Source organism: Mandrillus leucophaeus, unplaced genomic scaffold, assembly GCF_000951045.1.
Source record: "Mandrillus leucophaeus isolate KB7577 unplaced genomic scaffold, Mleu.le_1.0 Scaffold88, whole genome shotgun sequence".
Classification (NCBI taxonomy): domain Eukaryota; kingdom Metazoa; phylum Chordata; class Mammalia; order Primates; family Cercopithecidae; genus Mandrillus; species Mandrillus leucophaeus.
In genome coordinates, this window is record NW_012109585.1 from 1,946,398 (window position 1) to 1,964,555 (window position 18,158).

The 18,158-nt window shown below is 40.8% G+C and overlaps 1 protein-coding gene across 3 annotated transcripts in view; it reads left to right on the forward strand.

The window, feature by feature from the left end:
- Window positions 1–18,158, forward strand: part of TRPC7 (transient receptor potential cation channel, subfamily C, member 7) — a 141,072-nt gene that overhangs the window by 77,629 nt on the left and 45,285 nt on the right. For 2 of the 3 annotated variants that reach the window (XM_011969179.1, XM_011969181.1), the window contains 2 exons: window positions 613–777; window positions 9,253–9,469. In XM_011969179.1, the coding sequence (XP_011824569.1) occupies window positions 613–777; window positions 9,253–9,469 (382 nt within the window). The remainder of the gene's footprint in view (window positions 1–612; window positions 778–9,252; window positions 9,470–18,158) is intronic. The other variant, XM_011969182.1, reaches the window with a different exon arrangement.

Consider the following 18,158-nt stretch of genomic DNA (forward strand, 5'->3'; position numbering starts at 1 on the left):
CTGGAAACACTGTAAGCATTTTTCTTTGGACTACATAGGAAAAGAGAGGGGATTTTTTTTTTTTTTTTTACAATATCATTTAATCCTCCAAGACAATGTGATAAACTCTGTTTTGCAGATAAGAATATTAAAGCTCAGAGAGGTTAAATAACTGTCCCAAGGTCACCCAGCTAGTAGGGGGTAGAACAAAATTCACATCCATGTCTGACTCCAAAACCCCATTCATGCTCCATCCATTCCTCTGTGTTCCTTCCCAAGTGAACTCTGCCCAGAGATAAGTCTCCCTTGGTCAGCTGAACAGCCGAATTGAAGACAAGCATGTACCCAAAAGCTGACTTTCATTTTCTGTGCCTGAGACTTTTCTAGACCCAGTTTGCAAAGTGTGAATTCAGCCAGTCTTGCAAGGACTCTGGCCACAGCACAAAGCTCTTCAGCATCCCCAAGTCAGAAGACCCCCTTCCTACGCCTCACCCCCACCCACTGCAGGTTCCTCCACCACCCCCAGGTGGAGCATTTCAGCCCCCAGCCACTCCTAGGTTGTATACTGTTCAAGTGCTATCGATGCCATTTTCCTGTTTGCGTTTTGTTTTTGTTTTTGTTTTGTTTTTACAGTTCGTTGCTCATCCTAACTGTCAGCAGCAATTGCTTACCATGTGGTATGAAAATCTCTCAGGCTTACGTCAACAGTCTATCGCTGTGAAATTCCTGGCTGTCTTTGGAGTCTCCATAGGCCTCCCTTTTCTCGCCATAGCCTATTGGATTGCTCCGTGCAGCAAGGTACAGACTGCTTAAGGTGCATGTCGTTTGCGGTTATTTCTTCTCTCTTCTTAGCATGATCTGAAGTCCATTTTATTCAAATTAGCAGTTGATTTTTTCCCATATTTAAAGAAAATATTCCTGAGATGCCCAGTGAAAGTAGGAAACCACATAAAAGGAAAAATGTTAAGACGTGCTTTTTTAAATCTTTTTTTTTTCAAAGAGAGACAGGAGTGATAAAATTTTAAACATGAGAGGCATAATTTGAAAGGATTAATAACAGAATTGAGAATAAAGATACTTTTCTTCTTCTAATTATGCAATGTCCTAAGCATGTCCTCCAAACCCACAGTATAATAATTGTAATCATGGTAATAGTAATAGCCAACATTTGAGTAGTTTCTCTTCTCTAAGCTCTTTTCATGGAATATCTCATTTCACAGTCTCAATTACATTGTGACATGTATGCTTTATGAAGTAGGTCCAGAAAAGAGAAATGACTAGTAGGCTGGAAATCAAACACAGCTCATGCTGGGGTACTGCAGACCCACTGCAAACATCTTCCTAGTTTCCCTGGCCCCTTTGATTGAGGTTCTGGCTCACATGGACAGCTAATTAGATTGCAGGAAGGAAAAAGGCAAAGGAAAGAGAAGAGCTCAAAAGGAGTGTTATTTCCCTGAGGGGGAGGGTCCAGTGCCCACCAGTGATAGAAGGAGTGGAACCTGCAGGTGCCAAGCTGCCCTACTGTGCGCTCCACCATCCCCACATCCCAGTCACATGGGTCAAAGCCACAGAAAGTACCAGTACTCCAGCTTCAGGGCAGAGTCAGTGCTTTTAAGACCAAACCATGCAGAAATTTTGAAGTATGTTTCATGGGTTTAAGATTGTCAGTAAAGGTTCTAAAGCTGCATTTACCTAGTGATACATTTAAAAAGGAATTAAGCTTAGGTAATCAACATTCAGTAGGAGAAATATGACTGCAGAGAGATTAGTTCCACAGGCAATTTGATCAGGTAATGTGGTTAATAAAACTGTCACCAGTGAACCGACCTTCTTGTCAACTCCGCTTAGGAGTAACTCATACCAGAATGACAGCTGTGAGACTTCGGGGCTGCTGGTGAGGCCACCTAACCAGACAATCAATGAACTGACTGCCTCAGAGTAGGTGCAGGGTCTCAAAGAGAGGTCAAGCCCCAAATCCTTCTTCTGGAGAGTAGTATTAAAAATGGAAGCGCTCTTACTGAACTTCTACAGTATTCAACCTTACATCTATTGAGGATTTGGCTTCTATGGCAGTCTATCATGCCAGGAACTTTCAGATCAGAATTTCCCAAATAATATACATGTAGGTAAAGGCAATTTTTTCTCTCCTTCATTATGAGCTGAAAAAACACAGTGGGTGAAAAAACAAAGCTGGCTTGAAGCTGGTCATGGGTTTTAAGCACAGTCTGTATTGTAAGTTGCCTTCACCCAGAGCCCCAGTGAGTAGGGACATTTAACTTCACTCTCTCTGAACCCCAGAACAAATTCTAGGCTGTTCAATCATTAAAATAACAGCAACTCTGTGGAGAAAGTGCTGCCAATCCTCACTTTTGCTGCAAAGCTAAATGTGACAGCTTCCAGGAACCTGGGACTAGCCAACAGGAACAAACTGGTTTGCCTCTGACTGCCTAGTGGCCTGAGAAAAGACTCAGAAGGAGATGATGTGCCAGTTGCTGACTAAATTGTTTGGAGTTCTGGTAGCTCTGAGAAGAATCTTGGTACACACGCAGATGTGATCCCATTAAAGTGTGTGGTTGCAGAGAGGGATTTCTAGAATTTCTTGGGCCTAGTAAATCCAGGAAGCTAATAGCACCTGGGACATAGGGGTCAGACCTATGGCAGTCTTCTGTAACACTCTGGAGGAAACAGTTGCAAGGAAGTTTGACCCATAATGGGGGTTTCCTCACCTCTGTTTAGATACTCGTTTGATTGACATTTGGTGCCCCCAGAAGTTCCAATAAGACTTAAAAAAAAAGAAACTCAAGATAAACATGAGCTGATCATTAAGCCACTTGTCACTTCTATGCACTTTCTAGATTCCAAGTCTGAGCTCAGTGCAGTAGAGGGCATGTCGATAACTGAGTCTGTGGCATGAGATGACTCTTGGTGGCACTGCTCATTACAACCAAAGATTCCCTCATTAAAGAGCTGTCGAACTTGCTCTGAGGCAGCCAAAGGACAGATAAAACAGTCAAGATATTTTTAGTCTTTCCTTTCACCATTTAGAAAGAAATCTTTTCAACTTTGGCAGAGATATTACTGGGAATTACAGAGAGGTCACATCTACCATGTGACAAAACCAGCCCCTCTAAGGGTTCCTGATGCCGAGAAAAACCATGTCTCCCAAAAGGAGGGCAATGGTGAAGTCTGTTAATGGGCTGGCAGCCCTCCTCCTGAGGGGTCACTGTCTTTATATCTGTCTATAGCTGTAATTCCAGGAAAAGGACAATGTCATTTCAGAGATCTCCTATTCTAATGACATTATTACACCTCTTTCTAAAAACTTAGACCTTGATATTATTTTATAAATGTATTCATAAAATGTCACTTGCAAACTTCATCAACTAATGCCCATCAATTTCTAGTAAATGTTGAGATTTCTGTTTCCAGCCCAATGGTGCATTTACTTCCTAATAGTTGCTGCCCTCATTTAGAGACTATTAGAAACATCAAAATTACTTGATTAGTCAGCCATAATGACTGCATCATTTCTTTCCTATTGAATTATCAAGGCTGTCGATTCTATTTTTATATTAAGTTTCTGAGGGTCCCTAAGAAAGACAGTTAAATAAGGAAATCACAAGGCGAAAGGTGTCAACAGAAGTTCAGCTTACTAATATGTTGGTTGAAGAGGATAACCAAGTCACAGATGGCTACATATAACGATAAATGCAGGCCTGGAGCATGGGACAGGTTTATGTGGGTCAAGAGAAAGAACAGTGATTCTGTTTATCATTTCTCATTGTCATCACCAACTTAGTTGAGCTCAGGCAGCCCACTGGGAGAGCAGTGAATTCTAATCCTCATGGACGCACGGCAGTTAGGTCTCTGTTTGCCTAGAGAGTTCTTTATTCTCTCAACAAGGGCTCCAGTATCAAAGGGTCTTTATAGCTGCCTAAGCTGTTTCCATCCTTTGCTATCCTATTCTGATTTGTAATTTAGATTGTCTGCCTCTTAAGATCTCCGAGCCAAAAGAATAAATAACAGTCTTCTTCAAAGGTTCAAACAGTGTCTCTACATGATGTGTCAGACACCAGCATCATGCGAATGCTGAGGAACTGCACCAGTTTTAATTATAACAGGGAAAGAGAAGCTGACCTCATCTATTACGTGTTAACCATAACTGTTCAAGTGTCCTCAAAATTTGCCCCAGCACTCAGGCAGGAGGAACTGTAAACAACTTTAGAATCCAGCCTTATGTCTTTGCAGTGTGCAATCTAACAGTCCTTACAGCCATAATCCTTGCTTGGAGAAATATAAAGTTGTTACCCTCTCTCCACCATCACCAAACACAAACATCTAGTAAGGAAGGCATGAGTGAGCGGGCCGCTTTGAAAGATCTCTGTTTTGCCTTACCAAAGCTGAAGTGGCTTGAAAGGGGTCCTCAAACCATGTGGTTCAGGGCCCAACCAGCAGAGTACAGCAACTCCAGAGATCTCTGTTTCTCCACATTTATCTCTACCAGAGAGCTACACTCGATTAAAGAAAGTCACAACACAATTTTTGAAGCATAGCCATGGAGGGGAAATTTGTGTCAGGAAATGCAGCACTGGTGCTCTTACATCACTAATACTTCTATTCCCAAGTCCAAAAGGCTAGTCCAGCACCTGTCACCCTGCTGAGATAGGATTAAAGAGTGCCAGAAGCTGATCGCTTTCAGACTTAGCCCAGACTGAGCCCTGCAACATTTCTCCCCATCTCTCCATCTATTTCCTACCACAGTTTTTAGCCTGTGTCTCTCCACACTAGAAAATCAGCAACTTTGAAGGGAAGATCCAACTCTTACAGCTTGTTTTGTCTCTATCACCTCCAGTGCCCAGCATTGTGTTGCATATAGATAGCGCAACAGGCTATCTATAAGAGATATCCCAAACAGGCTCGTGGCATAAACACATAAGGACTCCGTGTGGGTCCACCTTTGTGTCAAGTTTCTTTTAAGATTCCTCTTAGGAGAATGTCCTGAGACCCTCCAGTGCCATATATTGAGTACTTCCCATACACCAGGCACTGCTCTAACTGCTTTGTGTGTATTAAATCATTCATTTGCTTACATTGATCCTATGCAGTTGGCACTATTTTTATCCCCATTTTATAGAAGAAGAAACTGAAACACTAAGGGATTAAATAACTTGTTTTTAAAAATATATATGAAGCTGTGGTTTAAACCTAGAGTCTCTGGCTCCAGAGATCTGCCCTTAACCGCTGCATGCAAATGCACATGCCCATTGCACTAGCACCATTACAACCTTCAACGCCTAAAGTAGACATCTTAGCTGCTGACTAACTGACTTTGAAATGGACTTGATTTAGATCTTAAAAGTTGGTAGGACTTTTTTAGAAAGAAGTCAAAACAACCAGATGACAAACTCTGTCCCTTCCTTTTCTTTCACTGGAGTCCTACTTTGTAAATCCCTCTTCAGCCCCCAGGACAAAGTGTGGATTCACATTGTAACATGTGGAGAAATATCAAGTCGTTACAATGTGTAGATTGACATTGTAATGTGAGAACACTGATTACAGGCACCCAGTAAACATCATCACTATCCCACCCCATCATAAAAGGGAAAAATCCTGAGCCCTGTGTTAGACATTTTGAATAAGAGTTTCAGGGGGAGCATCTTGAGGGATCTGCCTCTAATTTAACCAGGACCTCGCTAACATTTGAGAATCACCCAACATTAAAGCTGTGCATGATTCTTTTGGGAACGATTAATCCAAGTTTGCTTTCACTCAGTTTCTAACTTGTAAGCCAGGCCCTTGCTTAAGACCATGGCACCCAGTGGAAAGTGAGGGTGGCATTTGGTGAAGGAGTCTGTTATAAAAGACTAGGAAGATGCTGGAAACCTTATCTGAGTGATGTACCACAATCACAGTCACAGGCCTATGTTGTTGGGATGTGAGGATTCGCACATCCAGGTCCCACTTAGGTGCTTACACTTGTGGGGGCTAAGAGCCCAGTGGCATGGAACACGGACTTGGTGCTGACCAGTAAACGCAGGTGCCCACCCCGAGGGTCCATGAAGGTAGTTTGTTTAGAGCCAATACAGGGGCACTATTCAGTTGCTTTGACATTCATATATTTCTCAGAGCCAAAGAATAGTGGCCAGGAAGCTTGGGGTGAGCCAGAGACTTCAGTTCTGCAAGCTTTTATTTCCTGACGTGTTCTCAGCTCATAAGGTCCTAGTAATGACTGAACTGCTTTAGACCACATTTTTGGGCTCCTCAGTTCTGCACTCCAGGCACAGTGGGCTAAGGCCCACATTTTCATCTCTTTTTACACCTAATGCTAGTACCTGACCCAGCTTTAACGATTCTGCAGCTAAGAGCTGCTGGCATGTATTGGTTGACTTTTCTCCTTTCTTTTGGCTCATCTGGTGGCCTTGCAAATGGAGGAAATTTTCCCCAAAGGTAATTTACTTCAAAAATTATCTGTGTGAGTCAAATAGGGAATTTTACAAATAAAGAAAAAGGAAACCATTGAAATGACTGGATCTCATTTGACCTTTATCAAAGTTTTACCAGATAAAAAGATGCATTCAAACCCAGAAGTATAGGAAAAGAACATCAATTCCCAACCTCACTTTTCCTCCCTATGACCTAGATCAAGTGGGAACTGAGCCCAGGGTAACTTTCCATCAAATCACCAAAAGACATTATCAGGACTTTTTATTATGGTTTATAGTAAATATAATAATTTTTGCAGATTCATCTTCTTCTAGAAAATAACAGCTTGAAGGAGGTAACAAAGAGAATATTAAATTCCTTAAACCAGGTCTTCTGGGGAAACCCAAAGCCAGCTTGGGTGCAGTTACATACAAATTCCAGCAATCAGGTGCCTCACCTGGGTGAGAAGTTGGAGAGGTATACCCCACATCCTCATCCAGATGATCACTGAATATACTAGGTAAAGCCCACAGATAAAGGATGGGGAAAACTGACCCCTTAAGAGTTGTGTCTATCTCAGAGTTCCCCAGCTTTTTCCAGAGTTCCCCAGCTTTTTCCAGAGTTCCCCAGCTTTTTCTAATACTCTTGAAACCTTGCTGGGATACACAAGACCTAGTATCCCTTGCCCTCTCTTCAGTCTCCCCTCTCCTCACGCTCTAGTCTCCTCCCTGCAGTCATTCTCCATCTCCCTTCACCTCTCATCACCAGCTCAGTCAGGACACAGTGACAAGAAACAATGTGATGACCACCTAAGGCTGTCTCCTGGATATGCCAAAACACCCCAAAGTCCTGGTTGGGAAATGGGGCTCCAAGATGCTAACAGCATTTGCTAAAATGCCAAAAACTTCAAACTAGCTATTTAATATCATATAAATCAAAAAGAGACATAGTTTAATTCAGTTTTGTACTGAATTTATATAAAATATACTTGTCCTTACATTTAATCTCTGCATTCTATAACTAGCACATCTGTCTATTGCCAAAAATAATCTAAAGTCCCTATTTTTGTAAATAATAGACAGTATACAGAAATGTTACTGTAAAATATTTGTGGGAATATTGTCAGATAAACATCTTTTTTTTTTTTTTTGAAACGGAGTCTCGCTCTCTCACCCAGGCTGGAGTGCAGTGGTGCGATCTCGGCTCACTGCAAGCTCCGCCTCCCGGGTTCACGCCATTCTCCTGCCTCAGCCTCCCGAGTAGCTGGGACTACAGGCACCCGCCACCGCGCCCGGCTAATTTTTTGTATTTTCAGTAGAGACGGGGTTTCATCGTGGTCTCGATCTCCTGACCTCGTGATCCACCCACCTCGGCCCCCCAAAGTGCTGGGATTACAGGTGTGAGTGACCGCACCCGGCCAACATCTCTTTATATTTCTGAAGTTATTCCTAGTGTCATATGACAATACGCAGATGAATTCTAACACAAGCAGGGATTCCTAATGTTTGAATATTTTTTAAAATCCAGATTTTTAAAAAGATAAAAACTAATACTTTATTTTAATAAATGGGTTCTGTAGCATCAGAATCATAATAATGTTATGCTAATAACTACAATAATTAAAGTGGATGATTAACATACTGAAGCACATTAAAAGAACATTATCAAATCATCTGATTTATAAATGTTGTGTTGAACATAGTCACAATTGGGAAAATTCTACTTAGAGAAACCCCTGTAACTGATCTTCTGTTGAACCAATAGTCTATCTCCTGGGTAACATTTCACTCTAGAACTGCTGAATGAGGCAGAATGTGAAAGTCAAGTAATCAGTCACTGGTTATAATTGAGTATCTACCTTGGAAAAGAAACTGAGCTTCAGAAAAGATGTTCCTCTTTGTTCTTACTATCGTACCTGGATGAGGGGTAGGATTTGGTGCTTAGATTAGGGCAATGAGCTGGAAAAGTCCCAACTGAGTTCATTAACAGGAGGTTGGCAAGTACTCAATGTGCAGCCCTCAAGTCGATCCCAAAGATCCAAGTGGCCTTTGGATGGGGTGCCATGAGATAGAGAAGATGTGACTAGTATTTGCTCCTTAATAGGGCATCTTTTGGACCATTTCCAGCTTGTGACATTTCAGGCACTAGGCCAAAAGGAAAACCTCAATGAATTTTAGAATACTATCATAGAGGCTATGTTCTATAGAGATGCTGCAATAAAATTCAAATTTTTTAAAGCAGGGAGAAAAAAAGTCCTCTGTGTCTGGAAATGAAATAATCCTTGAGTTAAAAATGAAATAAAAATATAATGTATAAAATACTGTAACTGAATGTCAATGAAAATGCTACAAGGGAAAATTTAGGAGAAGGCAGCTAAAGCAGTACCTAGTGAGAAATGTATAGCTTTAAATAAATGTATCAACATACAAGAAAGGTTGAGAACAAATACTCTAAGAATGAAGCCCAAGTGAGTAGATTAAACAAAAACTGAGCATACTCAAAGCACATTTTTTAAAATTGTGAACTTTATGCAGCCATTATTTTTTCATATTCATGCAGTTGGAGGTATCAGTGCAATCAGATGTAACATGGTGATTGTCAGGTGTGTGCTATCAATTCTCTTAGCCCCTCCCACTAAGTCTTCTAAATGGGAAAATACTGACCAAGTAAGTTTGGTCAAGCAGCATCTCACATAAAAGTTCAAGAAAAAATGTTATATGGGTTCAGTTAGCAGTTTCTGTCCAAGATGAAGGATTCTCTGGTTAAACCTTGGTGAAAGCGATGTTTTAAAGAAAGGCTTGCATCCACCTAGAGCCAGTTTAACATGTCTTGCACATGTTTTCTTTCCAGCTAGGACGAACCCTGAGGAGCCCTTTCATGAAGTTTGTAGCTCATGCAGTTTCTTTTACAATCTTCTTGGGATTATTAGTTGTGAATGCATCTGACCGATTTGAAGGTGTTAAAACCCTGCCAAATGAAACCTTCACAGACTACCCAAAACAAATCTTCAGAGTGAAAACCACACAGTTCTCCTGGACAGAAATGCTCATTATGAAGTGGGTCTTAGGTAAGCAAGTCACTCTACTTTTATTCTCTCCTTGCTAATTATAGTAGGACATTATTAAACTCTGACTTCTGAACTTCTTCCTCCCCTCTTCAGTGTACTCTTGATAGACAAAATGGTGAGTAGATTACCAACAAGAAAGTCATAGTCATCTTCTGTCTTTAAGATACACAGACCTGTATACAAACTCCAGTTTTGAAAGGAAATGTTTGGGGTGGCGGAGGGGGGGCCAGAAATTTTTTAAGTACATACATTGAACATTCATTATACATATATTGAAAGTAGTTTCATGGGAAAACATATTATTTTGATCATTTAAACACAGTCCATCGGAAGTCTTAAGAAAACAAGTTCAGATTTTTAAAAAGGGCATAAAATTGCATAGCTTAAAAGATATTTCTGTTATCACTAAATATTGGTATATAGTAGAACTGTGATAATAAATATACATCTAAAAACTTACAGGAGTAACATTTTCTTATTATTTGTATAAGTGGGTGTACTAAAAAGCTATGAAATTCCTCTTGTAGTGGTATTTCATGCTGCCATGGTGTGCCACTGGAGCTGCCAAGGAAATTGTTCCCAATTTCCTCATTGATTAACTAGGAAAGGCTGTCTTTTACCCAATTTATGAGAACCATTACTAGAAGGAATAATCAAAATAAAATAAAACTGGCAGTGACTAAAATTGAATGTGGCAAAATGTGTTATAGATTTTTCTAACAATGAGAGCTGCAAAATCGGTTGATTAAAAAAAATCAGTCTTAGTAGGAAAAAATTAAAAATTGCAAAAACTAAAATCAGTGACTCTGTATATAAACCTTATCAATAAATTTTAAGATTTACATCAAAAATATGTAAAATGAATTTGATGGGAATATTTTAAGTAAAACAAGCAAAACAGAAGATTAAAAAAGACAAAAAATCAATATCAATATTTGACCAAGTAATTCAATTGGCTTAATGGTGTTCACCTCAGATTTTGCTTTCTGGACAAAAATTTAATATTGGTATAATTTTCATTATGTTTATATTCACAATGAGTCAAAATGTATTCAGGGTCAATGTGTCTGTGCCATCAATCAACAAAATCACAATGGAACAAACACCTGAAAAGGTAACCTAACATATGGCCTGTGCTAATTAAATAATATAGCCCAAGAGTGCTACAAGAGTAGAACCACTAGAGAACATCCTATGGATGCCTAAGCTGAGACCAGTTGGAAAAATGGTCTCTAAGTTGGATTTCTAAATAGGCAAAGGAAGATGAGATGAACAGTTTTATCCAAAGGGCATAGGAAGGATAACCCACCAGGCTTTCAAGGGACTTTATAAAACCAGCAACCCAGCCAGGCACAGTGGCTCACACCTGTAATCCCAGCACTTTGGAAGGCCGAGGGAGGCGGACCACAAAGTCAGGAGTTCGAAATCAACCTGATCAACATGGTGAAACCCCGCTCCTACTAAAAACAAAAAATTTAGCCAGGCATGGTGGTGTGCACCTGTAATCCCAGCTATTCAGGAGGCTAAGGCAGGAGAATCTCTTGAACCTGGAAGGCAGAGGTTTTAATGAGCCAAGATTGCGCCACTGCACTCCAGCCTGGGCGACAGAGCAAGACTCTGTCTAAAATTTAAAAAATAAATAAAAATAAAAAACCAGCAACCCTGTGACCAAAGGCTCATTTAGTAGAGTCACTGGCGCTAAAGTTGTGAAGGGACATTAAAGTTTGTTACAGAGTGAGTTCTGTGGCCTTACCTTCACAATTCAGAATCTGTCCCGGTTCTTCCTAGTACATATGCCATTGTTTAACTAAATTGAGCATTTTGACACTAGGCGCTTAGAAAAAATCTCACATGTTGGATTTATGAATAAAATTTAAAGTATTTACAGCACCAATCACCCACCCACCCCATTTTCCCACTTGGACCCCAGGTAGAAGACTCTGGTAAATGCAACCGTACTTTCCCTTGAACAGGTGTAGCTACTGTTAATGGAACCTCTTGAACAAGGACTTCCTCCTGAGTCCTCATATTTCTCTTCCTGGGTGTCAGAGCATTATTCCAATAAGAGGCATGTGTCTCTAGCTATAGGATCCCCAACTTGTATAGCTTAGTCCCTGCTTCTGATACTCAAAGCAGAGTTCAAGACTGTTAAATCAGAAGTGCTGTAGAGGGAAGAACTTATTTCTCATTGGCCTCTTTCCAGAAGGAAGATTCTAATTACTTTTTCTTTCCTAGAGAATGTTTTCAAATTTTTTATTACAAATAATTTTAATGAAACGCAAAACATCAAGAGAAGAGCATAATGAATTCCATGGATCTATCTCCCATGTTCAACAGTTACCAATTCATGGCCAATCTTTGCTCCATCTATACTTCCCCCATCTCCCTTCTCTCTAATCTTGAATTATTTAGAAACAAACTCCAGTTATCATAAATTTATTCTGTAAACATTTGTGTACATCACTGAAATGTAACATTTCTTTTTCCTTTTATTAATCTTTTTTCTTTCTGTGCTTCACAGTCGCTGATGTTTTTTTCCTGTGGTTTTTGTGATTTTAATTCCCATCAGTGGGTTTTTCATTTCTGATATTATATTTTTCAATTATTAAAATCTTACTTGGTTCTCTTTTATATCTCCCATTTCCTTTCTCATCATTTTTGTATTTTCCTTTAAATCCTTGAACATATTTACAGTAACTGTTTTGAAGCCTTGACTCCTAACTCCACCATCTCTGTCATTCCTGGGTTGATTTCTATTGACTAATCTTGCTACCTAATTATGGATGACCTTTTCCTGCATCTTGAAATGTTTGGTAATTTTTTGTTGAATGATGGGCACTCTGCATGTTATGATTGTGAGCCTCTGGATTTTGTCTTCCTCCAAAGTTTTCAGCATTATTCTGACAGGCTGTTATGTCACTTGTGACGAGTTTGATCCATGTAAAGCTTTCTCATAGTGGATCTGCAGAAGACTTACTGTAAAGACGGTTTATCTTTGTACTATAGAGACACGCTTCTGGTGTCTCTATTGAATGCTCTGGGTAATCAACAAGGAGTGTCAACTCTGGATGATCAGAGCTCAAGTATCTCCCCACTCTGGGTGAGCTCTGAAAACTGTTTGGCTTACAGCTCCTTGGCAGTTGTTTGTGGAGTTTCTATGAATTCATGACTTAGTTTTCAGCAAACATTCCAAAGAACCCCTATTTAAATTTGTGGTGTCTTTTGTTTGTTTAGTTTTGTTTGGTTTGTTTCTTTGCTTGCTTGTTTCTGCATACTGCCCTTCTCTCTGGAGCTCTGCCACACAACATGTAATCACCTCAGCCTTCCAAAACCCCATTCTGTCTCTTCAACTCAGTGAGACTGCCTGCTACGCTTCTGGGATCCCTCTCCATGCACTACAGACTGGAATGTGCCTCCAGAAAGCAAGCTATGGTGGTCATATGGCTTGCCTCACTTGTTTCCCTTTACTTAGGGATCACAGTCCCATGCTGCCTATTTTCAATGCCTAAAAATAGTTATTTATGTTTGCTTTTGTTTTGTTTTTTGTTTTTTAACCTGTTTGTTACTCCATCCAGGCTAGTAACAGAAATCAGAACACTTTTTCTAAGAGAGAACCAGAAAAACATTATCAAGCCTAAAAGAAAATTAATAGTATCTTAGTATCTTCAAATATCCAGCCAATAATCAAATTTATCTCATTGAGAGAGGTGAGTTGAATAAATATCCACATGACTTGCTTCCCCTCCTGCTTCAAATCACTTTTCAAATTTCACCTTATCAGAGTAGTTGAGCAGGTAAGAGCATGCCCTCTTATCCCTCTACTCTGATAAGGTGAAAAGCATTCCAGGCAGAAGGAATAGTATGTGTTTAAACCTGGATTCAGGAGCAAGCTGGACGTGTTCAAGGAACAGCAAAGAGACTAGTGTGGCTGATGTAGATGAATGAGGAGAAGAGAAGTAGAGATGAAGTCAGAGGAGGTAGCCTTTGGAGAGTTTTCAGCACAAAAGCGACATCATATGACTTCAGTTTTTAAAGGATCACTGACTGTTATGTAGAGAACAGGTGACTGTGAGATATGAACAGAAGTAAGGAGACCAATTAGGAGGCCACTGCAGTAATTCAGACAGGAAGGAAATGGTCGGTTTGAGGAGGTGGCATATTGTGATTACATTTTGAAGGTAAAATCAATAACACTTACAATTGGATTGTGTATGAGACGTGAGAGAAAGAGAGCAGTCAAGAACAATTCCAGGTGTTTAGTTCAAGCAACGGCACATTAGGAAGCCATTTACTAAGACAAGAAAGACCAGAGGGGGAGCAGTTTGCAGGGGGAGTAGAGATGAAAACCAAGACTTGAGTTTGAGACACATATTTAGACATTCATGTGGAAATGCCAAGTAGCAACTGAATATACATGCCTGAAGTTCACAGGGGAGAATGGGGATGAAAACATAAATTTGGACATATCAGTTCATTTAAATGATACAATATCATTGTAACTACGAATGTGAGCAGAGAACTGAGGACCAAGCCCCAGAGCACAACAATGTTTAAAGCATGGGAAGATGAGAAGTATCCAGCAAAGAAGGCTGAAGTAAGAGAAGAACCAAGAGAGTGCTGGCCCAGATGCCAAAGTATCTGTAGCAAGAACCAGGGAGTGATAACAATGTCAAATGCTGCTAATGAGACCAGAGACCTGACCATCAGCTTCGGAAGGAAAGTCCCTGAGTAGGCAACAGGGAATGGGATTTAGTGTGGAAGTAGAGGACTTGGCCTTAGCAGGAGAGTGAACACTTCACTCACTGTAACGGGAGAAAAGGTGAAGTTGACAGCACAGTGCAGGTGGACTGGGAGATGCAGTAGTGGGAACATGCACAAGTTATTTTCCGATATTTTCTATTTTCTCAATTTTTTTACTCAATAAATATTTTCTAGTTATTAGGCACTATATTATATACCAGGCACCGTGTCAGGTACTAGGGAAGCAGCTATAAATAGAATTACATTATCTTGTTCTTAATAGCGTCTGGAGCTCTTTAATTATTATAAAAATAATAATAACCTTTGAGAGACAGATTTGAGCACTGTGTTTATGAGAAGGGTCTTTGTGCTGGTGCATCCTGAGCTCCAGCATGTGATCCACTCTCTGTTCAGATGTGGAAAGGTATGAGGTAGCATCAGGCCTCTGCTGATGAAGACTTGAATTCTGCTCCTAGGCACCCCCAGGAAGGCCTTGTATGAGCTGGAAAAACAACAGCACAGTTCTTTTCTCCCACGACATACCACATTCATAAATGAAGTACTTTGAACAGACTGATTATAAAGACACCCAAACCATTACTCCCTCTTTATCAGAAGCAACTCTAGAGTTGGAAAGAACCTCAGGACCCTAACAAGTCCAAAGTACTTTCAGGAATGGAGAGTTTGGCCACAAAGGGCTGAATGTCCCTTGTCCAGGTCTCCTTGCTGCGTCCCTTCCCAACCCCATGACTTAGTCTGTTCTCAAGGCAGGAGCTAGAGTGATCCATTTAAAATGTAATTGAATCTTCTCATTGTTTGCATCAAGACTCTAGTGGCTTCCCACTTCCCTCAGAATGACAGCCAGTGTCATTATAATGGCCTATGATGCTCTCAGCTCTCCACTCCATCTCTATGACCTCCTCTTCCATCACTTTCCACCTCACTCACTCTGTTTCGGCCTGCTGGTCTCCCTGCCTTGCACTGCTTCTGCCTAAGAACCTTTGCCCTGGCTGTTCCCTCTGCCTGGAGAGTTCTTCCTGCATGGATCTACATGGCTCACTCCCTCACCTCCTCAGGTCTCTACTTAACAGTATCCTCCACAGAGTGAGGTCTTTCAACCCAAGCTATTTAAATTTGCAAGTCCTCTCACCCCTACTGTCCTCCTAGTCCCTCTTTTTTGTTTCTCTGCATAACCATTAACGCCTCTGACAATACCATATGCTCTATTTTGTTTCCTGCCTATCTCAATTGATACTGATATTTCTGTAACCACATAGATTTGTAGCTGACTCCTTTCATCTTCTGTTTAACTGTAACCCTCTCTCCACATGGTCATCTGGTTTTCCCCATCACCTCTTTCAATGGCCACTTGTGTTGACAATAACTTACTTCCCAATCCCCTCATCCTATGGGGCATTTGGTTGTTCCTCTTCTGATTTACAGTTCTATAGGAAGGCGAAACCCAATTGGAAATACATTCCTCCTGTCCTCCACATACTTTGTCCAGTTAACAGCAGAATTTTGAGAAAATTCTAGATTACCATTCCAGGATATTTAAGGTATGAGCAGAGAAAGTGAAAGCCACAAGGAAACTAAGAAGACAGAGCCAGAGAGGCAAAGAAAACCCAGGAGAATATAGTGAGGAGCAAGACTGAGGAAGGAGGGACAAATTTGCTGGTAGACATGTATAGCCTGGAGAGCCATCAGTTCAGGAGAGGACTAAATGAACCAGCGACCATTGCTTCTTCCAGCCTGGAGAATCTCTAACATCCACACATACCATAGGAACCTGTCTTTGTTGCTTGCATTATAAGTAGTGATTCCAGGGTAACTGCAAGAATAACAATCTTATAATAAGCTTTTCTACTGGAGATTATAGCACCAGAGATGTTCATCTGAGGACTGTATAATAATGCTAGTAGTTCCCAGAAAGCTGTCAGAGGCTTGGAGGCTAGCAAGCCTCTCCATAACGCATGTGATTTCTCCATCTAGGAGTAAATGCCCAGTATGGTAGTAAAATACATTTAAAATGCTAGATAGGAGAAGAGCTTGGGAGTGTGTCCCTTTCTCTTTGGTGGTTTTGCCTCTCTGAATGGTGGTTGGCACAAAGGTGGAGCTCAACAATGTCTGTTAAGTGGGTGAATGAGTTCCTAACCAGTGAGAGTAAGCTTGTTCCTAGTGGAGGGCAAGGCAGGAGACAGCACAGTGGACAACAAGGCTCCTGGGCTGCCTGTGTGGCTTCGGACAACTTACTTGCCACCTCCATAGGTGAGTTTCTTCATCTGTAAAGTTGGGATAATTACAGTAGCTATCTATCAGACTATTATGAAGACTTAGCATTTATTAAGTACTTACAAAGGGCCTGGCTCCTACAAGGTGCTCAATGATTGGGGGCTACTATAATTAGAAAAGAAGAGGAGGAAGAAGAGGAGGAGCTTTGTTAGAAAATTTTTGAATCTATTAATATCATCCTCTTGCCTGAAAAACAAATGAACCCTGAGTATGTCTAAGGCCCAAATTTGTTGCAAAGGACCTCCTATTGAGATACTGTTTTGATGTTAGGACTTGTGGGTTCAGAGTCACTATGCATATTCTCTCTCCTGTGAGTTCAAACTGGGGACCAATGGTGAGAAGTTGGCCTGAGAGAACACAGAGGCAGATGCAATGCCCTGGGACAGTAGCCCCTGGGGGCCAGGACCATTTAAAGAATGTGCATACTTAAGTCTCACAGGACTTTGAAGGGGGAGCCCTTCTGAATACCATGTGAGGCAGGGATAGGAGTGAACTGCCTTTTAGCTGTCAAGCTCCATCTCCACAGCCCACAGGACATTACTCAGAACCTGCCTATAAGAAGCTACTCATTTCCCTTGAGGCTTCCTGGCACTTCCCAGCCTGTTCCGCTGCCAGGAACCCCTTCTTTATTATGTGACCTTGTTCTCTAGGCTCCAGGCAACCCTGAGTGAGGGGAATTTTGCCTGAAGGAGGCTCAAGAGTGGGGAGGAGGGTGGAGGCGCATGCTTACCCCTTGAGCCCTGGTCTCTAAACACTCCTCTGATTGGCATACTGGAAGCAAAAGACCACGGGGCTCAGCTTGGATATAAAATGCTGAACTATCCTTGGCACTTTGGAGGCAGGGGGCTTAATTTCACTCACTGAAATACTTAATTTCACACATTTCCTTTTTCATTAAGCATTCCTGCTGTCCAAACCCTTGGGCCCATGTTACTTTTACTTATGGCCCTAGAATAATTTAAATTCATCTGGGTGAATTAATATTTAAATCTAAGAAGACTCATGCAGACATTTGACCACGGAGGAAGTGATTCGCAATGCCCAACGAGAAGCAACTATATGGGTCAGAAAAGTTAGTTTTCTGAAAATAATTTGCATTTCAGATTCATAGAGCTTTTAGTACTTGAAGTTACCTCCAAACTCCAAATTCATTCATTTTAAAATATAGAATCTAAGACCCACAGCAAATCAAGGGACTTAGCCAAAGTCATACTCCTAATAAGTAGCCAAGCTAGAACTTGAACCCAGGGCCTCCTGAATTAAAGCCAATCATTCAAGTTACAGCCTGTGACTCTCCTAGTGCCAGGCTAAAAGCAGTTCCATTCAGACACTGAGAATTTTAATTTGGGGGTAGAGGAAAGCAACAAACACTATTTTTCTATCCATTAAAAATGGGTTTTTAAAATCGATTTTAAAAATATCTGTTGCACAGTCACAGATGAAAGCACATTTCAGTGTTAAGAAATTACTTCACTGAATTATCACAAACATTTTGATACGGGATACTTGAGACATAGCTTTGTTAACAAAAAAGGAGGGGGCTGGTTCTGCCCTACCATTATAGGGTAAACATACCTGCAATGTTTTTTTTAATATTTCCTATTGTGGGAATTCCAATTTGATACAAATATGCAGATTTTCATTAAATAAAGCCATG